Here is a 24,525-nt window from a genome sequence, read left to right as displayed (position 1 = left end):
AACTTACACAAGGAATAAAGACAAGTATTAACAAAAGCAAAAGCACAAAACTAAATAATCCCCGAGGCAAAATAAGTCTCTCATGTACTTGACCCTATGAGTGTCAACGTGAGGGAGTACTCAGAGACTGACAAGGGCTGTGCAGGCTACAAGGGAAGAAGGCAACAGGATCAGCTGGAAAAGGCTTTAAAGTGCAGCCCTTGATTCTTCCACTGTGCCCTGGGGCCATGTATCCCTACAGCCTCACTGAAGGAATCTGAGGTAGCATCTCAGAGCTCCCATGCCAAGACCATGGGGAACCAGTCTGAGTTGGATGTGGCAGCATGGCCCAGACGTCATGAAATAACCAGCACAAACTTTGTTAGTGCATGACAACTGGCCCTTTTAAGTGATCAGCTTAATAGACTATCATGCAGGGACTAAAAGAGAAAATTGAGTACCCCAAAAATTATACCAAAGGACAGAAATTCACCTCAGAACTTTCGAGCAATGCGCCTGCAGTCCACTAAGAGCCCAAAGTGAGAACGGTCAGGCTAAGGAGCCCCTTCACTTACTCTGCTGGGATGGTGTGGGGCATGGTGGGGGACAGGGGTGGATTCATACCAGAAAGGGAAGGATTTCCAGGCCCTGCCAGCAGTCAATATGTAGATCCTGAGTGAGATGTGAGGGGTTCCACACCACAGAAGGTAGTCTCCCATCCTTCTCTCTCAGCTCATCTTACCTGCAGCAGCCATTTCCTGGAAGCCTCAGGCAGAAAGGTCCAGAGGAGATGTATGTGCACTTCTCAGCAGAAGTCTCGGGACTTGATGTCTTCGATGGGAGGCCTTGGCCTCAGGTCAGCAGATGGGACGTAGCACACCACCTACAGGGGTAAAGGGAAGACACGGAGAGTGGACAGAGCATCACTCAGCCCAGAAAGCGGGGCCCGAAAGTGCCCTCACTGACATTCTCAGAAGCTCCAGGAAGCCCGTTCGGCCAGGCCAGAAACAATTCCTGCTGGGGTGCTGATGGAACCTAGAGCCTGGGAGGGAGGCCCGTAGACTCTGCTCGGTACAGGGAAGGTCTCAGGATCCGCGACGATGCAAGGAGAAGTGCACATGCCAATCCTCTGGGAAGCTCCCCCGGAACCCCGCCCGCCCTGGCCCCGCCTCTGCTGTCCGCCTGGAACACAGATCCACATGACCGGAAGTGACGACAACGCACCACGCTGAGGCTGCGAAGCCATCTTTGAGAGCTGCTGCCGTCTTAGAGAACTGCCGTCTTAGAGAACTGCCGTGTAGGGTGCCCAGACGGAGGACTCCCAGGTCTCAACAGGGGTCTGAGTGTGAGGTGACGTGAGTTACAAGTGTGGGACACACGTCCAGCATGACCAAGCCTTTCCCTCTGAAAAGAGGGGGCCGGACAACCCCCGGCCACTCTGCCCCTGCTCTCCCCTGGAGAATTCGGGCCTGCATCTTAAGCCCCAAGTCCATCCACTTCACCCAGGTGGTCTCCGAGAGGAAGGCTTCGGTCTGGGGCTGGTGGACTCCAGTTCTGCTCATTAGAGGGAAAACCCCGAGCCCTGTAGCTAAAGGAGGGACCATCGGGGAGTACTGAGGGCCTCCACACCCTAGAACGGCAGCCACGTGAAACCCCCACCCCCCGAACTTGGCCTCAGAGCATCCGGGTAGGATCTGGGCAGCTCTAACGGCTGCAGGTCACCCTCATTGCGATCTCGGATGCGGGACACTGAGGGAGGAGGGCACCTCGGTCCGAGGGATTGGTAGCTGGTCAGTACAGGGAGGATGTCAGGGCTCAAGAGGAGCCAGGGTGAGGACCATCCTCGCGGACACACGGGCGAATCAGGACCCTCCTCTGTAGTCAGTGCTTACTCCCGGCCAAGCACAGGGAAGGGAGGCTGCGGTCTGAGTGGGGAGGTTAGAGCTTGCATACAGAAGGGCGGGTCCCGGGACCCTTAGGTGGGAGGCTGAGCACTCCCTCCTCTCCTTCTCCAGTCACAGGGAAGGTGGCAGCATCAGCCTTCAGAGCAGAAGAGGGATCGTGGCGGGTGCTAGGGAGTCATTCCCCATTTTTCATCCTAACTATGAATGTGAACTGAAAGGACATGCCTCCCCTGCCAGCCCTCACAGGCCCCCCTCTAACGCCCAGGCAGGGATGTCTGGCTGTGCCCCAGGGCTCACTCTCACTTCTTCCTCAGGGGTCTCAGGGAACAGTCTGACTAGGAGAACAGGAGACTTGTGGGTCCTAGAGCAGTGGACTCAAGGCCACCTACGAAGCAGACTTGGTTTAAACCGGGGACGACCCTCTCTGGTGTAGGTGCTAACATTTCTTTCTTTCCTCAAGGCCACTCAAAGCCTGCCTTCGTAACTGCACGCCCGCCTGCAGTCCCTGACCTGTGTCATCATGCCTCGGAAGCACAAAAACAAGCAACATGCCCATGGGAAACGCCACCAGGTCCAGGGGGACACTCAGGAGGCCCAGGCCAGTGCTGCTGCAGCCCCAGGAGAGGAGTGCCCATCCTCCCCCTCTTCTGCCCCTCAGGGTTCTCCCCCGAGCTCCCCTGCTGCTGGCGATCGCCAGGAGCTTCAGGGAGCCATGGCCCCTAGCTCTCCTGCTGCAGAGGCTTCCTGGGCAGGATCTGAGGAAGGTGCCCAGGGCCCCGAGGAGGAAAGTGCAGATGTCGCCCGGGCAGCCCTGCTCGCTCGGAGCATTCGCAAAGATCCTCTGATGAGGAAAGCCAGCTTGGTGATGGATTTCCTGCTGGAGAGGTACACCAAGAAGGAGCCCATCACACAGAACGGCATGCTGAATGTCATCGGCAGGAAGTACAAGCAGCACTTGCCTGAGATCCTGAGCAGAGCCTCTGAGCGCGTGGAGCTGGTGTTTGGCCTGGAGCTGAAGGAAGTCGACTGCAGCAGGAACATCTACACCCTCGTCAACAAGTTCAGTCTCGGGGTTGAGGAAGGTTCAAGTGATGAGGAGGAGCTGCCCAAGTCTGGTCTCCTCATGGCGCTCCTGGGCATCATCTTTACGAAGGGTAACCGCGCCAGTGAGGAGGAGATCTGGGATTTCCTCAATGTGTTGGGGATCCATGCTGGGAAGAAGCACTCCATCTTTGGGGAGCCCAGAAAGCTCATCACCAAAGATCTGGTGCAGAAGGGGTACCTCATCTACCGCCGGGTGCCCAATAGTGATCCTCCGGGCTACGAGTTCCTGTGGGGCCCGCGAGCTTATGCTGAGACCACTAAGATGAAGGTGTTGGAAGTTCTGGCCAAGATCCAGGATAAGGTCCCGAGTTCCTTCCCAGACCTCTATGATGAGGCTCTGAGAGATCAGGTGGAGAGAGCAGCACTGAGAGGCGCGGCCAGGCCTCCAACAATGGCTGAAGCCAGTGCCCCTACCCGGGCCAAGTCCTACAGCTCCTCCCATATCTAGAGAGGGATCAGGGCACTTTGTTCCCTTCGTGTTGGAAGAGAACAGTCCACCTCTTAAATAGTTGAGGGTAGTAGGGGTGGGGGAACAAAACCCATATGTTCTTCACAGTTTTAAGTAGTAAGGGAGTTTAGGTGCAGGTTTAACAAAATATACATGTTTTCTTTTTATCCATATGAATAATATCTAGTCAAAAATAGATGACTTAGGTAGGGAGGTAGAGGTTTTTTGTATTTTTAAATGTCACTACTCTTCATAAGGTTTACTATGCTTCAGAATATTGGTTAATTAATGTCATGGATGTCATGTTTACTGCTGTTAGGTTTAAGACTAGGAGTTCATTGTAAACAAGTTGAAAAGACTTCAGTGTTTTCCTTATGGTCCAGAACAAGGTAACATAACATTGGAGTAGAATTTTACTTGGAAATGTGTAAGAATCTTAGAGATAAGTATTTGGGAATCACAAAGCTTTCAGAGTAAACGCTGGTTTATTCTTTGTCTTATCTGTCCTCTTTTTTCCTTGTAAAAGTTAATAACATGGACTTAGATTTGTTTAGCTTATTCAAACTGTATGACATTTAAATCATAATAAAAGAGAGTCTTTGCTCATTATTCCTTTTTTCTCCCAAATTAATTGACCATCTTCTGTTTAGAAGGCTTTTTTATAGTACTGGGTTGATAAGAAAATGAAGCCCAAGCCACTGCCCATGGAATTTTGAGTCTAGCAGCAGGGACCATATAAGGAAGGTGGTGAGCTAACTCTAAGGAATAAACAAATCATAAATTTAAATGGGGGAGGTGTGGAAGAGGAGGTTCCAGATGAGAGCAAGGAAGGCGAAGTTACCTGATTAAGGTGGCATTGGGTCTTGGGAAAAGTCTAGTTCCTTGGTGGGAGGTCCTGTTCAGTCCAGATGCATGATGGGCTAGATGAAGCTGTGGGAGTGATGCCAGACACTCATATGATGGTTCTCAGAGGTGAGGCTGTAAACCTGGAATATATCTAAACCATATATTCACCATTATTTGGGGATATCTGAAAACCATAGGGAATGGAAGGGGCCCTGTGCACTTGAGCCAGGGCAAGTGAACACTCACACTATGTGTTTTCATCAAAAGCTGTCCAGAGAGTTTCTGAGAAATAAAGGTGATACCCATTGAAGTGAGATGCCAAGACCTCACTGGACTGTCTCTCTTTTTCTGGGATGGGAGCACCAGAACTTGCTCTGTTAAACAGTTTAATTAGGTTATGTTTAGTGTAATTTGGCAAACTTTAAGGGAGGGCTCAATTTTTACTGTCAGTGGGATTAAATTAGGGGTGGTTTGGACAAAAAAAAAGCATCTGAGAGGGAAGTTGCTGGTCCTTGAGACAAACGAACTTGTCCTTGCATCCATGTGGAGACGATAACCCCAAACACCTATTAAAACAAGTGCTCAAATAGGGAAATACTGCTTAGTTTTACTTGCTTGGGAGCATTAGTGCTGATGTCGATTTGATTATTGTTTGGACTTGCATATTCTCTAGTATAGCCTGGAAATAAAATTATGTGATGGAAGTTTGTTATCATTCGGGGTCAAAATCACCTTCGTAAAAACGGCTATTCATTCAAAGTACCAAAGCTTGCCTCATACTGTGCCAGGTGATTTACATACATCACACATGTCTGTGGTCCTACACTATAGACTCTTTCAAACACAATTTGCAGATAAAGAAGCTGGAATAAAGAGGCTCAGACTCAAAGCTCATAAATGATAGGAGCTGGACTGAACCCCGGCACTGAATTCCTCCAGAGCCCATACTGTGCCACTCCTCCAGGATGAGGCTAACCTTGGGTCACTTCCTCTTTCTGAACATTAGTCCAAAAGGTATTTCACATGTGAAATAGCAGAATTTCATACCCCAAACACAGTTTTGGAATAAAAAGCCCCAGAAATAAGTAACAAAAAATGAAAATAAAAGTGAAGTACTAATAAGGAAGGAGACTGCATTCAGTGACAATTTATCTACATAGGAAATGTCAGTAAACTGCAATAGATCAGGGGTGCAGAAAATCATTTAATTCAGCCCCTTCCTTTCAGAGAGTAAATCTGTTAAGAGTGAAGGTTCTACAAGAGGCTGTGTCTGGTCAGTGAAGAGAAGGAAGAGATCAGCGTGTTTTCTCTGATAGCACACCACCTCTGCTGGGGCCCCCTCCCGGACTGTAGCCTCCCTATCACTCCTGGGACTCAGTCCACTCTCTGTGAGATTTGTTGCAGGCAGACTAAGACTTTTCAAAGACGTGGCTTTTACCAAGAACTCTTTCATAGAAGAGACAGGAGTCAAGGTAAAGACAGATGGATGAGGAACTGAAGTCACAGAGAGACTGGCCTGTGTCGGCTCTCAGAAGGCCAAGAGAGGGTTGCCAGGCTGCATGTTCCCTCACTTCTTTTCAGGGCTTGCAAGGACATGGTCTTTGGTCTACATGGGTCACCTTAGGTTGAAAGAAAGAGGAAATCCAGAGTCCCCCAGGAGTCAAGGTGAGGTACCTGAGTGAGGGCATACCCCTACACTGAACACAGAGAGCCCCAAGAAGCCTGAATCCTGATGTCATCCCTGAAGGCACAGGTAAGAGTAGCCTCATGTGGCATTCCCAGACTTTCCCTCTCTGGCACCACAGGGAGTGAGGACCTTGGCCTGAGGAGAGCTCCCTTATGTAAACAGAGAAAGGAGCCCCAAATGCTTCCAGGAGTCCAGCTTTGGACTTACAAAACCCCCTGATTTCAGAACTCTGAGGAAACCACACAGAACCCTGCCCTTCCTGGCATCCCTGGGATACCTGCTTATTGTTGACATGACATGCCCATTTCCTTCTATGATGTCACAAGAGGGGTTGGGACATGGTCCAAGGGGTATAGCCTAGGGCCAGCAGTGGGATTATTTCCAGGTTTTCCAGAAACCAACTGAATACCCTGAAGACGAAGGGAACCACCCAGCCCATAACCATATGATTCATCTCATCCACCCTCGCCTCAGAAAACCAAGGACAGCTATGGACGGATGAGGAGAATCTTACTTTCTCCTAGGGGTCTCACAGGGATGCTTGCCCTACTGTAAGAAAGTATAGTAGTAGACGGGGTGGACCTAAGTGGAAGGGAGTGTAGAATTTCAGGCCACAACAGAGGTCAAAGCAAGGACTGAGGGATCATCTACCAATAAAAAGAAGTGATAATGAAACCAGCCCTGTTCCTTATAGCCCTTGAAGAACCAGGGCAGAGCTATCAAGCTGAAGTTCCATCAACATTTATTTACATCAGGTGTGTAGGAGGTGAACCCCTTAGTATGAAGGTGCAAATACTATTCCAAGAAAGGGGTGGGGACACCAGGCCCTATGGGGAACCAAAGGAAGCTCTCTTAATTCGTGTTGAGGACTCCAGAGGCCAGGACAGAAAACTTCCCACTTAGCACTCAGTACTGGGTGATAACTACTGACTGGGGTGATAAGCTGAGGACCTCTTCACTTCTCAGAAATCCCAGGGAAATTTGTGATGACAAATACAGGACAGCAGAGGGAATGGGTCTTATGACTGGCCACTAGTTGGGTGGTGGTCTTGAATGTGAAATAACAGATGCCTCTGTGTAGGAGACTACCAGCCCCTTCTGTCACCCCAGCGTGCCTGAGGCAGGGGTAGCAGGATGGAGCCTAAAGATCACTCTAATTTCCTTCAATATGTTTCCCAAAGGACAGCTGATTAGGAGAATAGGAACCCTGGGGGTTTTCAGAACAGTGCCCCCCAAAAAACCACAAATGTAGCCTTCGTGATAACCAAGGTGGTATTTCCCTTTTGCCAATGCACACTCAACCTTCATCTTCCTGTGGGCCCTTATCACCTGCCCTCCTACTCACACTTGTAATCATTGTCCCCCAGTGCAGGCATCATGCCTCAGGGTCAGAATCATTAGCTCTGCATCCATGAGAAACGCCACCAGGCCCAATATGAGCCCCAGAGTCACAGGGGAGTTCAGCCCGCTGCAGTAATGGAAGAGCTTCCCTCTACTTCTTCTCTTTTAGAAGATAATTCACAGAGCTCATCAGCTACTGGGTCAAATAGCACTTCCCAGGGGTCTTTGGAAGCCCCATCTACTACCAGCACTTTTTCAACTACTTCTGACACAACATCTGATGAAAAAGATACCAGTCAAAATGACGAAGATCCACGTTCCTCCAATGTCTCATCTTCTACTTAGAACACCTACAGTGATACTCTGAACAGCATGACAAGTTTGTTGGAAGAGTTCCTTCTGCATAAATATAAAATGAAGCAGCCCATCATGAAGGAAACCATACTGAAGATTATCCACCCAAAATACCATAACCGATTTGCCGAGATTCTCAAGAGAGCCTCTGAACACATCGAGGCTGTCTTTGCAGTTGACTTGAAGGAAGTTGATTCAGTCATCCACTCCTATGACCTTGTTAGCAAACTGAATCTGCCCAACAATGGGAGAGTGTAGGATGGTAGGGGCTTACCTAAGACCAGTCTCTTGATGACAGTTCTGGGTTTGATCGTCGTGAAGGGCAACTGTGCTGCTAAGGAAGACATCTGGAGATTCTTGAATATGATGCGAGTATATGCTGGGAGAAAACACTTCATCTACGGAGAGCCCAGGAAGCTCATCACCAAAGACTTTGTGACGATGAAGTACCTGGAGTACCACCAGGTTGCCAACAGCGATCCTCCACGTTAGGAGTTCCTGTGGGGCCCACGAGCCCATGCGGAAACCAGTGAAATGAAAGTCTTGGAGTTTTTGGCAAAAGTCAATGATACAGTCCCCAGTGCCTTCTCATCACAATATGAAGAAGTTTTGTGAGATGAGGAGGAGAGAGCTCGAGCCACAGTTCCAGCCAGGCCTGGCACGACTCTCACTTCCAGACATGTTCCACGGCCACGTCCAGCAGCTTCTCCCACCCCTACTGAAGACCAAGACTTTTAAAAAGTCATCCAGATAAGAAAATTTGACATCAAAATAGGGACTTTTGCCAAAATGGGAAGCAATCCCACAATAACACTGCTGGGACAATGGAATGAAAAAATAAAATGAAAAAAATTTCAAAACATGATCAACCATGATTGTTCTCCATCTTTTCTGTCTTCTGTTTTGTGTCAATTTAAATAATTTATACCTCGATATGCTTCTTCAAAATGCAGGAAGTATTACACCTTAACAAGTTTGACCTCTTACTGTCTTCATTTATTTTTTGAGTGTCTGCTCTTTGAAAGGCTCTATGCTAGTTCTGGTGAGGCTAAGATCAAGACCTAGCCTATGCCTAGACAACTTTTGAAACAAGTAGCTGCAATCACATAAGCAAGATCTTGAGATAGCCTTTAGGAATGACAGGAAAGTAGAAAGAGTATCCAGGAAGAAATCTCTACCTGGGGTAACATACTGATTTGTTAGGCTTTCCACAACAAAACCCCACAGAATGAGTGGCTCAAACAACGGAAATTTATTTTCTCAGAGTTCTAGAGGCTGCAAGTCAAAGATGAGGGCTGGTTTAACCTGAGGCCTCTCCTCTTGGCTGCCAGGTGGCCACCCTCTTCACTTGGCATTCCTTTTGAGTGCATATATCCCTGGTGACTCCTTTTGTGTCTCAATAACTACTTATAGTCACACTGGGTTATGGCCCACCCTAAGAGATCAGCCCTAGGATTTCTTTGGAAGTAATGTTGCTAAAGCTGAAACTCCAGCACTTTGGCCACCTCATGAGAAGAGTTGACTCATGGAAAAGGCTCTGATTTTGGGAGGGATTGGGGGCAGGGGGAGAAGGGGATGATAGAGGATGAGATGGCTGGATGGCATCACTGACTCAATGGACGTAAGTCTGAGTGAACTACTGGAGTTGGTGATGGACAGGGAGGCCTGGCGTGCTGCGATTCATGGGGTCACAAAGAGTCCGACACAATGGAGCGACTGAAGTGAACTGAACTTAATGACTTGATTTTAACTCAACCATCGCTTTAAAGACCTTATTTCTAACTACAGTTGCATTCTCAAGTACTCTGAGTTATGCCTTCAATATGCATATGTGGAGGGGGCACAATTTGGCCCCTAACAGACAGAAATCTACAGTGTCTCTGCTCTTATCTCAATGCAGGAGATTCCAGTGCACAGACTGGTATTCTATGCCCATCGTCTCCAGGGAGTTTCTGAGATGTAAGGGTGAGCTCCCTTGAGGTGTTTAGGGAAGAAGGACATTCCTCCCTTTACCCATTTTGAGTTTTTGTGGTTAGACTACCAGTAAACTTGACACAAGACAGGGTAACAGGAGAAAAAGAGACAAATTTTAATTCACGTGCACAAAAAGTATCATAGAAATGGGACCTAAGAAGTTGGCAAAGCAGGCAGCTTCTTTATTTTGTAGATAACGAAACAATTTGTGAGAAATCGACAGGACAAATCAACTTAGGTTTTAGGTACTCAACTAGTAAGGAATCTAAACAGAATCTGTACCCAGGGTAGTAAATGAAAGACTTAACAAGGTTTGTGTATACAGGCTTCTCTGCTTGAACTGCCTACTTCTGGTTAGAAGGGTTTCCCTCTGCCTCCAGATGCAGGCAGTACATCCTTCATATGAGATGCATTTCCTGCTCTCAAGGAGGCAGATATCGGGGGGTGGTGGAATGTCCCTCCTCTGTTGGCTGTTTCTTAAGTAACTTGAATTCAAAACAATCAATACACCACTGTGGTATATTTGGGGGCCGAGTGCCCTAAGCCTTGACAGGTCCCTCCTCTGAAACTTGCCTACAAGTCTCACATGGTAAAAGCTGATCTGGTCACTGTGGAGAGAGAGAATGAATTAGTGGAGTCCTCCATTTCATGGCAGCAGTTGCATCATTCTGAGAACAGGTCAGTTCATTTAAAGAGTGGTATCTCATTTCAATAAGTGGTGATGCAGGTGGGCTCCCAAAGCTAGGTCTAGGGTGCAAGTGGTATCAGGTAGTTATTAATAAGAGGCATTTCTATGGAAATAAAAGAAAAGCGGACGTTAATGATTGGAGCTTCTTATAAACCAGTTTGTGAGCCCAAGGGGTGTTCAGTCAAGAAGTCTTCTAGGTGTGAGGATCGAAGCAACTATTGCAGTTTGAAATGTCTCTATCACAGTTAGCAATATCTCTGGGTGATCAGGTTAACTTTCTGAGTGGCTTATATAGCAACAGGCATGAAATCTATTTGAACATAAGGTGTTGTAACAATTTCTCTGATCTTTGCATCAAGACATCCTGAATCATGATGCAGGACTTCAGGAAAATGGCAATGTTAGTTCTCAGTGATTCAAGTCAAAAGAATGGGAGAGTCAGCAGATCAAGATGGCAGAGGTGTATCGCTCGGATCTTACCGTCCTCACACAGACACATCAAAAGGATGAGAGAAATTGGGAATTTTAGTAAGAAAGTTGCAGCTACATATGGGTGGACACTAGAAAAATTCAGGATCGAACCCAGTTTGCAGGTAAATAATAAAACTTCAAGGAAATGTAATACCACTAGAACCTAACACCCACACATGTGTAGTATACTTTCTATTGAACCAATTTTTTCTGTCTATCATCTCCCTCACTTCTATCGAAGACAGGTAAACTAAGACCTAATTTGTTTGCAAAGGAAATCTAAATTCAATAAAGTCGGCCTGATTATTTATTTAAGTACAGTAAGAATAACAATTTACCAATAGTTGCTTTTAAATCTGCTTTGCTGGAACGGTTCATAAGGAGTCTCCAGAAGGAAATTTTAATAGCCTCTTGAGGCTAGGAAGAAGGCACAGCAAAGACTTGTTGTCAAACCTAGAGATCTGGATAAACTCCTCTTCCTGAAGTCCCCCAAACATCCTAAAGTTCCTGTGCCTGCCAGAAGTGATCTTCCTTACTCACCTGATAAGGCTGATGGGAATTCTGTCAGCAAGGTCCCAGGCTGTTTTTCCAACGGGTTTTTATGGCTCCCTATGGTTAACCTTGTTTTCCTCAAGTAATGTGGCCATATCCAAGGCTACCTGTGTCTGTCAAATATGACAGTCCAGTCAAAGTCTCGGTAGTGTAATCACAGTTTCAACTTGTGTCCTGCTATAAGAACAGATTCTCACAAAACCTTTGAAAAATAACAATTTTCCTAAGAAAATAAGAATACTGACAGTTTCTAATTTCTGGAGTGATACTGTAGGCAGATAAAAATTAATGTTTCAATTCTAATGACAAAGATACAATTTATCAAATTGCTGTGTTTAAAAAATTCCTTATATCAAGAAAATGAAAGATTTTTAAAAGACAGTACTCTTTCAAAAAAATCAGGAAAATTATCATCATATTTGTAATTCAAGTGGAGAGTGAAAAAGTAGGCTTAAAGCTCAACATCCAGAAAACAAAGATCATGGCATCCAGTCCCATCATTTCATGGGAAATAGATGGGGAAACAGTGGAAACAGTGGCAGACTTTATTTTTCTGGGCTCCAAAATCACTGCAGATGGTGACTGCAGCCATGAAATTAAAAGACGCTTACTCCTTGGAAGAAAAGTTATGACCAACCTAGATAGCATATTGAAAAGCAGAGACATTACTACAAAGGTTTGTCTAGTAAAGGCTATGGTTTTTCCTATGGTCATGTACAGATGTGAGAGTTGGACTGTGAAGAAGGCTGAGCGCCGAAGAATTGATGCTTTTGAACTGTGGTGTTGGAGAAGACTCTTGAGAGTCCCTTGGACTGCAAGGACATCCAACCAGTCCATTCTGAAGGAGATCAGCCTTGGGATTTATTTGGAAGGAATGATGCTAAAGCTGAAACTCCAGTACTTTGGCCACCTCATGCGAAGAGTTGACTCATTGGAAAAGACTCTGATGCTGGGAGGGATTGGGGGCAGGAGGAGAAGGGGACGACAGAGGATGAGATGGCTGGATGGCATCACTGACTCGATGGACGTGAGTCTGAGTGAACTCCGGAAGTTGGTGATGGACAGGGAGGCCTGGCATGCTGTGATTCATGGGGTCGCTAAGATTCAGACACGACTGAGTGACTGATCTGATCTGATCTGATCTGAAGCCCCATGTTGGTAATTCTTATATTGCCAGAGTCCAGTTTTTGTATTGTTTCTGTCAATCCTCCCTGAAGTTTGTGGCTCATAGGGAGAATGATAATTTCAAGAAGCCTTCAAGGTTTTGGTTAAACCTCGTAGAATTTGCCCAGGGAAATGTGTGCCTGGATCACACTTGATAAACCAAGCATAGAACACATTTTCTCACACTTTCTTTGCCACCGTAAGGGAATCAGCCTTGCAGCAAGGACGACTTCAATTCATCCAGAGAATATAGGAATGACTAGAATATTTTGATGAGTCATCTGTTCTGTTCAGTCTCTTGGTCGCGTCTGACTCTTTGCAACTCCATGGACTTCAGCATGCCAGGCTTCCCTGAGCATCACCTATTCCCAGAGCTTGCTCAAACTAATTTCCATTGAGTAGGTGATGCCAACCGTTTTATCCTCTGTCATCCCCTTCTCTTCCTGCCTTCAATCTTTCCCAGCATCGCTGTATTTTCCAATGAGTCAGTTCTTCACATCAGGTTGCAAAAATACTGGAGTTTCAGCCTCAGCATTAGTCCTTCTAATGAATATTCAGGAATGATATGCTTTAGAATTGACTGGTTAGATCTCTTTGCAGTCCAAGGAACTCTCAGGAATCTTGCCCAGGTGGAACAAGATGGCAAGAGGAGTTGGTGGACGTGGAATACATCTCTCTCCACGGATATATCAGTAATACATCTTCAGACACAGAAGTGCATGCAGAATACCAGCTGAGAGTGGACAGGAGTACATCACCAGCAGAAAAGAATGTACAGACCCATGCAAAACACAAGGTCAAGCCCTGAGCCTTTACAGTGGGTCCACTGGCTCCAAGATCCTAGACTACCAGAGAACTAACCCTAGGATATCAAATACTGAGAACTGACACAAAGTAAACCACAGGAATACAAGACCCGGCATCACCAAACCACTGATAGCACCCTCTGCAGGACGCCTCATCTAAACTACAAAGAAAACAAAAATACAAACCTGCTCATCTGCAGACAGAATTACCACCTTACTCAGCCTTGCCCCTCAGAGGAAAAAGCAAACAAACAAACAAAAACTCAGCACAAATCTCACCCTATAAGAAGCTTACACAAACCACTGGACCAACCTTAGAGGGCAGAAACAAAAAGGAAGAAAGAATTTAACCTTGAAGCCTGGGAAAAGGAGACCTCAAACATGGTAATTAAAATAATAATAATAATGAAAAAGAAAAGAAATACAACACAAATGAAGGAACAAACCAGAAACACAGAAGTCCAAATCAATGAAGAGGCAAGAGGCAAACTACCTGAAAATGAATTCATTGCTAAAGAGAATGCAGTGATAGTGATACTTTGGAAACTGTCTGGCAAATTCTTTTCAGCTAAATATAGTCTTATCATATGATCTAGCAAATGACCATTAAGGTATTTACTCAAAAGAGCCAAAACCTTAAGCCCATCCAAAAACCTTCAACCAAAATTTAATAGCAGAATAAGTCATAGCTGCCAAAAACCGAAATCACCAAAGATGACCTTCAGTAGACGAGTGGGTGAATAAACTATGGTAAGCTACATGGAATGCTATTCAATCCTGGGAGAAAACATTTCAAACCATAACAAGTTATAGAGAAAATTCAATGTATATTGATTAGCAGAAGGAGCCAGTATAAAGAGCCTACATACTGTATGAGTCCATCAGTGTTACAGTCTGGAAAATGAAAATCTTTAGAAAGAGTAAAACGTTGAGTAGTTGTCAGGGGTTCCAAGTGAGGTTTTAAGGGATGAACAGATGGAGCATGGGAGATCCATAGGGCATTCACACTCCTCTGCAAGATACCGTGTTGGCTGAGTTGATCCTATCATGCATCTGTCAAACACTAAAGAACTGTAAAACACAAAAAGTAAAATGTATTGTAAACAATGGACAATAGTTAATAATAACATATTGACATTAGTTGATCAACTGTGAAAAACGAACTTGTATCCATTGATCCAATACAAGATGTTAATAATAGAAGATACCAAGTGGAGGAAGAGAGTGGCTGTATGGGACCTCTCTATTCTATCTGCTGAATTTTCTCCAATTCTAAATCTGTTCTTTTAAAAAAGAAATGCAGAGGGGCAACAAACTCATAAACACATGTAAAGAGGAGCTACATCACTCATCATGAGAGAAATGCACATCAAAATTACAATGAGGTGGCACGTCATACAGGTCAGAATGGCCATCATCAAAAACTGTACAAGCAGTAAAGGCTGCGGAGAGTTTAGAGAAAAGGTGGGAATGGAAATTGATATAGCCACTATGGAGAACACCGGAGAGATTCCTTTAAAACTAGAATTAAAACTACCATATGACCCAGCAATAGAAATACTGGGCATATACACTGAGAAAAGAATAATTGAAAAGACACCTGTATCCAGTGTTCATTGCACCACTGCTTACAACAGACAGGATGTGGAAGCAAAGCAGACTTCAACTGACCGATGACTGGATAACGAAATTGTGGTAGCCACATACAATGGAATATTAGCCATAAAAAGGAATTCATTTAAGTCACTTGTAGTGAGGTTGATGCACCTAGAGCCTGGTTACAGAGCGAAGTAAGTTAGAAACAGAAAATTAACGTACATTAATGCATATACATGGAAAGTAGGAATGGTACTCAGAAAACTATTTAAAGGGCAGGAAAAGTGACACAGATGTGGAGAATGGACCTGTGGACACAGCAAGGGAAGGTGTGTGTAGGACGAATTGAGAGCGTGGCACTGACAAATATCGAGTCCTATGTGTACAAAAGATAGCTGGTGGGAAATAGCTATATAGTACAGGGAGCTCAGCTTGGTGCTGTGTGACAGCCTAGAGGGGTGAGATGCGGGGGTGGGAGGAAGTCTCATCAGACAGGAGGAATATGTATACGTAGCGCTGATTCATCCTGTTGTATAGCAGAAACAACACAACATTATAAAGCAAGGATCTGTCGATAAAAACAACTTTTTAAGTCTACTAATTTAAAAACTAGAAAAAAAAATAGATAAGAACACATAGCCAGTTCAGAGTTACATGCACCAATGCAAATTGAATAAAAGTCAGCAATAATGAAAAACAAAATATCACAGTAAGAATTTGATCCTCGAATTAAAATTCTTAGGAAACAGGCTCAGAAAACATTGACACATATAACTAACTTCAGAAATCTGGCATAAAATGATCAACACAGCAAAATCAAGAGACTGTTCTGGAAGAATCGACAATACTCAAACCATGTAATAGAAAACACACCATAAACGAAAGCAACGATATGAAAAATGCAGTTACAAAGAAACCTTAGAAAAATGTATGCAGTCTACATGAAGGCAACAAGAATTTCCTGAGGGCCTTAGGAAAAAGAAGACTCAAACAGAATAGTATGTTTTGTGTATTCCTGAGGACATATTGTAAGACTGTCGATTTTCCTTAAATCCTTTACAGATTGAGTACCACATCCAGAGTAGCTGAGACCACAGTCATGCATGGGTGGCTATTTCCTGTACCCAGAACAAACCATGGAAAACTTATACAAGGAATAAAGACAACTACTAACAAAAGCAAGAACACAAAATTAAATAATCCCTGAGGAACAATAAGTCTCCATTGAACTTGACCCTGTGAGTGCCCAGGTCAGGGAGTACTCTGAGGCTGACACAGGTGTGCAGGTCACAAAGGAAACAGACAACAGGATCACATAAAAAAGGCTTTAAACTGGGGCAGTTGATTCTTCCACTGGGCCATGGGACCATGAACCTCTACTGCTTCACAGAAGGAACCTGAGGCAGCATCTCAGAGCCCCATGCCAGGATCATGGGGCACCAATGTTTGGGATGGTCATGGCAGTATGGCCCAGAGGTCATGCAATAACCAGCACAAACTTTCTTAGTGGATGACAACTGGCCCTTGTAAATGATGAGCTTGAGAGACTGTCACCACGTGCACTAAAAGAGAAAAGCTAGTATAACAGTAATTGTACAAAAGGACAGAAATTCATCGCAGAACTTCCAAGCAATGCCCCTGCAGTCGACTAGGAGCCCACAGTGAGAACCGTCAGGCTAAGGAGCCCCTTCACTTTCTCTGCTGGGATTGTGTGGGGCATGGTTGGGGACAGGGGCGGTTTTATACCAGAAAGAGAAAGGTTTCCAGGCTCTGCCTGCAGTCAATATGAAGATCCTGAGTGAGATGTGAGGGGTTCCACACCGCAGAAGGCATTCACCCATCCTTCCCTCTCGCTTATCTTACCTGCAGCAGCCATTTCCAGGAAGCCTTAGGCAGAAGCGTCCAGATGAGATGCCGGTGCACTTCTCACCAGGCATCTGTGGATTTGACATCTTCCAGGGGAGAGGGCAATGGAACTCCACTCCAGGACTCTTGCCTGGAAAATCCCATGATGGAGGAGCCTGGTAATCTGCGATCCATGGGGTCGCTACGAGTAGGATAGGACTGAGCGACTTCACTTTCACTTTCATGCACTGGAGAAGGAAATGGTAACCCACTCCAGTGTTCTTGCCTGGAGAATCCCAGGGACAGGGGAGCCTGGTGGCCCACCGTCTATGGGGTCACACAGAGTCGGACACGACTGAAGTGAGTTAGCAGCAGCAGGAGGTGAGGTCTTGCCCTCAGGTCAGCAGATGGGACGTAATGCAGCACTATGGTCGAAGGAAGACAGGGTTAGAGGACAGAGAAGATCACTCAGCACACAAGAAGGAGCCCCAGAGTGCCCTCACTGTCTGTCTCAGCAGCTCCAGGAAGGCTGTCAGGCTCGGGCTCCCATATTCTTCCTGCTTGGTTTACTGAGACAAGTGAGAGGTAAGGAGTGAGGCCAGTTGACTGAGATTGGCAGGGTCGCCCCAGGACCCACTATGAGTCAAAGAAGGGACGACATCCCCCCTGTTGCCGGAAACTCCCCCAGAACCCCGCCCACCCAGGCCCCGCCCCTGCTATCCTCCTGGAGCCCAAATGCGCATGATAGGAAGTGACGGCCCCCTATCCAAGCTGGGGTGCCATGCCTTCTTTTAGAGGGCTGCTATCTTTGAGAGCTGCTGTAGCTGTGACCAGAGGGATGAGTCCTTTGTCTCATCAGGGGTCCAACTCGGAGGTGATATGAGTAACAAGTGCACTGGATAGTTACAAGGATATGCCCTGGCACTCCCAATACCGTTTTCATCTGAAAAGAGAGGACTTCACAGCCCACCGGCAACCCGGCACATGCTCTATGCCCGGAGGCTTGGACCTGGCTCTTAGGTCCAATGTCCATCGGCTACGCACGTGCGTTCTCGGGACATAACCTGGGTCCAGGGGTGGTGGATCTGGGTGCGGGGTTGCTGGACCCTGGCTCTGTTCAGTAGAGGGAAGACCGGGATTCTGTGGAGTGAAGGAGGGACCCACGGGGGGACTGAGTGTTTCCATACCCCAGATTGGCAGCCACGCCTAACCCCTTACCCAGCATGACTTGGCCACAAAGCAACCGGTCAGCATCTGGGCAGTTCTAAAGGCTGAGGGGCTCCCTGACTGCGATCACTGACACGGGACACTCGGGGAAGAGGGGACCTCGTTCCGAAGGGCTGGCAGCAGGTCAACAGAGGGAGATGTCAGGGCTCGGGAGGAGTCAGGGTAATGACCATCTTCCCCATCACACAGCGGACTCAGGACCCTCCCCTGTGGCCAGCACTTCCTCCAAGCCTAGCACGGGGAAGGGGGGCTGCAGTCTGAGAGGGGCGGTTAGAGCTTAGTTTTGAAGGGGCAGCCTGCAGGCAGCAGAACAGCAGGTCGCGTGACCCCTGGGTCGGGGGCTGAGCACTCCCTCCTCTCCTCCTCCCGGGTGACAGGGAAAGTGTCAGTGTCAACTTCAGAGCACGAGAGGGAAGAGGGTGGGGGGAGGGTTTGAATATGGGGATCTTGCCCCAGTTTTCATCCTGACTCTGAATGCGAACTGAGAGAAACTGCCTCCCCTGCCAGCCCCGGCTGGCTCCCCTCTAACACCCAGGCAGGGGTGTCTGGCTGGGTCCCAGGGTTCACTCTCACTTCTGGTTCAGCAGTCTCAGGGGACAGGCTCACCAGGAAAACAGGAGCCCTTGTAGGTTCCAGAGCCCTGGTCTCAAGGACCCTGCAGAAGCCCCCTTGGTTCATGCCGGGGAGGAATCTCCCCACTGAAGGTGCTCACAATATCTCCTTATCCCTCCTCCAGGTGCCATCCTTACCTGCTTTCCTGCCAGCATTCTCGCCTGTTGTTCCTGATCTGTGTCATTATGTCTCAGAGGCACAACAATAAGTACCAAACCCACGGGAATTGCCACCAGGTCCAGGGGGACACTCAGGAGGCCCAGATCAGTGCTGCTGCAGTCCCAGGAAAAGAGTGCCCTTCCTTCCCCTCGTCTGTCCCTCAGGGTTCTCCCCCGAGCTCCCCTGTTGCTGGCGATCACCAGGAGCTTCAGGGAGCCACGGCTGCTAGCTCTGCTGGTGCAGGGTCTTCCTGTGCAGGATCTGATGAAGGAGCCCAGGACCCAGAGGAGGAAAGTGCAGGTGGCTCCCAGGCAGCCCCTGCCACTCAGAGCACTCACAAAGATCCTCTGTCAGGAAGGCTAGCATGCTGGTGGAGTTCCTGCTGGACAAGTACACCAATAAGGAGACCATCACTCAGAATGCCCTGCTGAAGGTCGTGAGCAGGAAGTACAGGCAGCCCTTGCCCGAGATGCTCAGGAGAGCCTCTGAGCGCGTGGAGCTGGTGTTTGGCCTGGAGCTGAAGGAAGTGGACCACAGCAGGAACATCTATGTCCTCATCAGCAAGCTCAGCCTCGGGGGTGACGAAGGTCCAAGTAATGAGAACGGGCTGCCCAAGTCCAGTCTCCTCATGGGGCTCCTGGGGTTCATTTTCATGAAAGGGAACCGGGCCACCGAGGAGGAGGTCTGGGAATTCCTCAGTGTGTTGGGGGTCTATGCTGGGAGGAAGCATCCGATCTTTGGAGAGCCCAGAAGGCTCATCACCAAAGAGCTGGTGCAGAAGTACCTGAAGTACCTCCAGGTGCCCAATAGTGATCGTCCATGCTACAAGTTCCTGTGGGACCCAAGAGCTTGTGCTGAGACCAGTAAGATGAAAGTTCTGGAGGTTCTGGCCAAGATCCATGATACAGTCCCTAGTTACTTCTGAGATCTCTGCGATGAGGCTCTGAGACATCAGGCGGAGAGAGCAGGGCTGGGAGTTGCGATGCAGCATCCAGCTATGGCTGAGGCCAGTGCCCCTCCCAGGGCCAAGTCCTGCAGCTCCTCCCACATCTAAGGAGGGAGGCCAGGGCACTTTGTTCCCTTTGTGTTGGAACAGAGCAATTTAGCTCCTAAATAGTGCAGAGTAGTAGGGGTGGAGGGAACAATACCTATGTGTTCCTACAGTTTTAGGTAGTAAGGGAGTTTACCTGCAGTTCATTTTAACAAAATATGTATCTTTCCCCCTTTATCCATAGGAGAAATATCTAGTGAAAGATGATTTAAAGTAGATAGGTAAAGAGATGAGGGAGGTGGTAAGTATTTTGTAATGTTACTACTTTTGATAAGGTTTATTGTGCTTCAGAATACAAATGTATGGATCATATAAATCATAGGTCTTTGCTGTTTTAAAGTTTTGAAAGCCACAGTCTGGGTATTTGTAAAACACATTGGAAGTACTGAATATTTTATTCACAATCCAAACAAGGTAACATGACTTTGGAACAGAATTTTCTTGAAGAGTAGTCAAGCTTCTAAAGAGTGAAAGGTAGTAGGGGTGAAGCAAACCAAGTTTAGATCTCATTACTGTTTTACATGACTAACTTCTACACATTATTTATTTCCTTTTCTCCAAATGTTTTAACTTCTAAGTTTGTTTTTGTTCAGAATATTAATTGGGTAATGATATTGCTGTTACATTTATTGCTGTTTTAAGAGTTTTAAAGTTACAGTTTCGGTAGATGTAAAAGAGATTCACAAACCATCTTTATTGTCTCTATGATCTGGAAGTAGGTAACAGGGCACGGAAGGAGAGATTTTGATGGTAATGCAAAAGACGACCACAGAAAATACTGAGAAACAAAAATAAGTGGAAGGAAAACGTCTTTAAGTTGTTGTTTACCTTATTTCTTTTAAACTTTCTATTAGTAAAAATAAAAAAAAACTTTGACTTATTTAGCTAATTTAAGAATATTTGTTTCTTTTGTCCTAATTCACTGCATATTCTCTGCTATCTTCACAGATTAAAAATAAACTCAGAGGGGTAGGTGGTATTTCAAGGGTTTATAATAATCATAACTTGCAGTTATTACAGACCTATACTTATTAAAGACTATGCCACTGCTTTATATGTAGTACATGCATTCCAGCATTCATGCAGGATAAGATTTACCTTAACCCTATGCTACTGGAAGTTAAGGTAAGAAACCTGAGCTATGACTGAGGACCGCTGACTCCAGAAGAGTGGAGCCCTATAATGTTCTGCTCCTCAGAAGACCCCAATAGCTTTGCACACATCTGGCTCATCCTGTCTTCCAATTCAGAACTTCCAAGAAAGTAATGCCTTGGTTCTGAGGAACACAGCCTCGGATGAGTGGAGGGTGTGGTCTGAGTCCAGTCAGGAGTTAGGATGAGGTCCCTGAACGAGGGGCTAGAGGACTACTTAGCCCAGAACAGAGGAGACTTTGAAGACCCAGCCCTGATGTCAGCCATACATGGTCCAGGACAAAGCTTTCTGGCTGAAGTGCCCCTTTCCAATGGGAGTGGTGTCAGGGAGGTGAGAGACTTGGTCTACTGGGAGAAGCCTCACTCAGTACAGAATAGAAAACTAGTGACTCCAAATGAGGATATAGGGACTGCACCTAGAACACAGCCCTACCACTCGACACCTCCCACTGGCAAATTTGGGAATGCCAGCATGATGCACCCCACACATTTAGACCATCTCAGGAGGTGAGGAACTTGGGCTCAGGGGCCAGCATCAGGAGAAATTCCAGGTCAGGCCAAGAGTCAAGCAGAGGACCATGAGGACTAAGGGAACCACTCACATTATAAAAGTGGGGACACCACAGAATCCCTCCCCTAGGGTCAGCCATGAGTGACCACAGGCAGTCATGCCCACGAGGGAGCCTTCACATCCTCTGAGGTGGTCTCAGGGAATTCAAGGCTGTAGCATGAGAAAACAGGCCTCCCTAGGCCATTGGAAATCAGTGTGAGGACCTGGAGAGAGGACCGAGGGGAACCCCAACCCAAAGGAGAAAGGGACACACAGCCCCAGCATCGTTTCAGGTCTGGGAGCCCCAGGCAGAGGTAGCCAGATGTGTCACCCACTTGCTTCCAGCTTGGGAGGACTCCGGTCGATATGGGGAAGAGGCACAGACCCTGAGAGAGAAAGTACTCTCAAGGTCACTGTCCCTAGGGCAAGGGAGGCCAGAGCATCCTGCCCTCTGCTGTTAGTTCTCAGAAGCCCCTCAAAACACCTGTGGGTAAACATGGCCTACTCGGACTTCTACACCTGGGGACTGAGGGTGCTACGGGCTTACGTATAGGGTTGGCTGACATGGCATAGGGGAAATTTCCAGGTGGTCTAGTCATTAGGGAGAGGACCAGAGGATGCAGGGGAACATGAAAACCATAACAATGGGGCAACCACAGTCTGTCCCTGCTGTCAGTACTGGCAGACACTTGGATAGATGTCAGGCTGAGCGGAGGCAACTGTCAATCCCCCTCAGGGTGACAGAAAAGTGCGGACACTAATAGTGAAGACAAGGAGGATATATAGGTCTTCCCAGGAGTCAAACAAGGAGCCTGAGTGAGAACTGGTGGAGCCAGCCAGCAGTTCAGTTCAATTGCTCAGTTGTGCCTCTCTCTTTGCGACCCCATGGACTGCAGCTTGCCAGGCTTCCCTGTCCATCACCTACTCACTCCTGGACCTTCTCAAACTCACATCCATTTAATCAGTAATGCCATCCAAACATCTCATTCTCTGTTGGCCCCATCTCGTTCTGCCTTCTGAGTCCAGTCAGTTTCCCACCATCAGGGTCTTTTCCACTGAGTCAGTTCTTCACATCAGGTGGCCAAAGTATTGGAGTTTCAGCTTCAGCTATTCAGGACTGATTTCCTTTAGGATTGACTGGTTTGATCTCCTTGCAGTTCAAGGACTCACAAGAGACTTGTTCAACACCACAGTTCAAAAGCATCAATTCTTCAGCTTTCATCTTACTGTATAGTCCAACCTATGACTACTGGAAAAACCATAGCTTTGAGTAGCCAGACCTTTGTTGGCAAGGAAATGTCTCTGCTTTCTAACATGCTGTCTAGGTTAGTCATGGCATTTCTTCCAGGGAACAAGTGTCTTTTAAAATTTGATGGCTGTAGTCACCATCTACAGTGGTTTTGGAGCCCCTCCAAAAGAGTCTGTCACTGTTTCCATTATTTCCCCATCTATTTTCCATGAAGTGATCTGACCTGGTGCCATCCATGATATTACTTTTTTAAATGTTGAGTTTTTTTTTTAATTTTATTTAATTTTTAAACTTTACATAATTGTATTAGTTTTGCCAAATATCAAAATGAATCCACGGGTACCATTTCACACCAGTCAGAATGGCTGCGATCCAAAAGTCTACAAATAATAAATGCTGGAGAGGGTGTGGAGAAAAGGGAACCCTCTTACACTGTTGGTGGGAATGCAAACTAGTACAGCCACTATGGAGAACAGTGTGGAGATTCCTTAAAAAACTGGAAATAAATGTTGAGTTTTAAGCCAACCTTTTCACTCTCCTCTTTCACTTTTATCAAGAGGCTCTTTAGTTCTTCTTCATTTTCTTCCATAAGGGTGGTGTCATATGTGTGTCTAATGTTATTGATATTTCATCCAGCAATCTTGATTCCAACTAGTGCTTCATCCAGCCTACAATTTTGCATGATGTATGATGCATAGAAGCTAAATAAGCAGGAGGACAAATAAGTACGGCTTTGACGTACTCCTTTCCCTATTTGGAACCAGTCTGTTGTTCCATGTCCAGTTCTAACTGTTGCTTCTTAACCTGCATATGGTTTCTCAGGAGGCAGGTAAGGTGGTCTGGTATTCCCATCTCTTTAAGAATTTTCCACAGTTCACTGTGATCCACACTGTCAAAGGCTTTGTCATAGTCAATAAAGCAGAAGCAGATGTTTTTCACAAACTCTCGTGCTTTTCTATGATCCACTAAACTTTGGCAATTTGATCTCTGGTTCCTCTGTGTTTTCTCAATTCACCTGGAACATGTGGAAGTTCATGGTTCCCATAGTGTTGAAGCCTGGCTTGGAAAATTTTGAGCATTAATTTACTAGCGTGTGAGATGAGTGCAATTGTGTGGTAGTTTGAGCATTCTTTGACATTGCCTCTCTTTGGGACTGGAATAAAACCTCGCCTTTTCCAGTCCTGTGGCCACGGCTGAGTTTTCCAAATTTGCTGACATCATATTGAGTGTGCACTTTCACAGCATCATCTTTTAGGATTTGAAATAGTTCAACTGGAATTCCATCACCTCCACTAGCTTTTTCCATAGTGATGCTTCCTAAGGCCCACTGGACTTCGCATTCCAGGATGTTTGGCTCTAGGTGAGTGATCACATCATCATGATTATCTGGGTCATAAAGATTTTTTTTTGGCATATTTTTTTAAATTTTATTTTATTTTTAAACTTTGCATAATTGTATTAGTTTTGCCAAATATCAAAATGAATCTGCCACAGGTTTTTGTATAGTTCTTTTAAAGTTTTCTTCCCACCACTGCTTAACGTCTTCTACTTCTCTTAGGTCCATTCCATTTCTTTCTTTATTGTGCCCATCTTTGCATGAAATATTCTCCTGGTATCTCTAATTTTCTTGAAGAGATCTCTAGTCTTTCCCATTCTGTTGTGTTCCTCTATTTCTTTGCACTGATCACTGAGGAACGCTTTCTTATTTCTGCTTGCTCTTCTTTGGAAGTCTGCATTCAAATGGGTATATCTTTCCTTTTCTCCTTT

At 46.3% G+C, this 24,525-nt stretch overlaps 1 protein-coding gene and 1 pseudogene across 3 annotated transcripts; both read left to right on the top strand.

The window, feature by feature from the left end:
- Positions 1-468: 468 nt before the first annotated feature.
- Positions 469-4,053, top strand: LOC133241957 (melanoma-associated antigen B17-like). 3 transcript variants are annotated; one of them, XM_061407795.1, is made up of 2 exons: positions 469-1,304; positions 2,344-4,053. In XM_061407795.1, exon 2 carries the CDS (start codon positions 2,404-2,406, stop codon positions 3,433-3,435), a length of 1,032 nt encoding a protein of 343 aa, XP_061263779.1. In that variant the 5' UTR covers positions 469-1,304; positions 2,344-2,403; the 3' UTR covers positions 3,436-4,053. The 3 variants fall into 3 exon arrangements, with proteins under 3 accessions (XP_061263779.1, XP_061263778.1, XP_061263780.1); XM_061407794.1 differs by having other exon boundaries at positions 469-1,329; XM_061407796.1 differs by having other exon boundaries at positions 469-1,334.
- Positions 4,054-6,972: 2,919 nt separating this feature from the next.
- On the top strand, positions 6,973-8,488 carry LOC133241959 (melanoma-associated antigen B5-like; annotated as a pseudogene).
- Positions 8,489-24,525: the final 16,037 nt, after the last annotated feature.

Source organism: Bos javanicus, chromosome X (genome assembly GCF_032452875.1).
Source record: "Bos javanicus breed banteng chromosome X, ARS-OSU_banteng_1.0, whole genome shotgun sequence".
Lineage (NCBI taxonomy): Eukaryota > Metazoa > Chordata > Mammalia > Artiodactyla > Bovidae > Bos > Bos javanicus.
Note: the sequence above shows the minus strand (reverse complement) of the source record. Positions and strands in the feature narration are given on the sequence as shown.

Bases quoted from the DNA above. Each gene is read 5' to 3' on its own strand.
- LOC133241957 (XM_061407795.1), top strand. From the start codon at position 2,404: ATGCCTCGGAAGCACAAAAACAAGCAACATGCCCATGGGAAACGCCAC.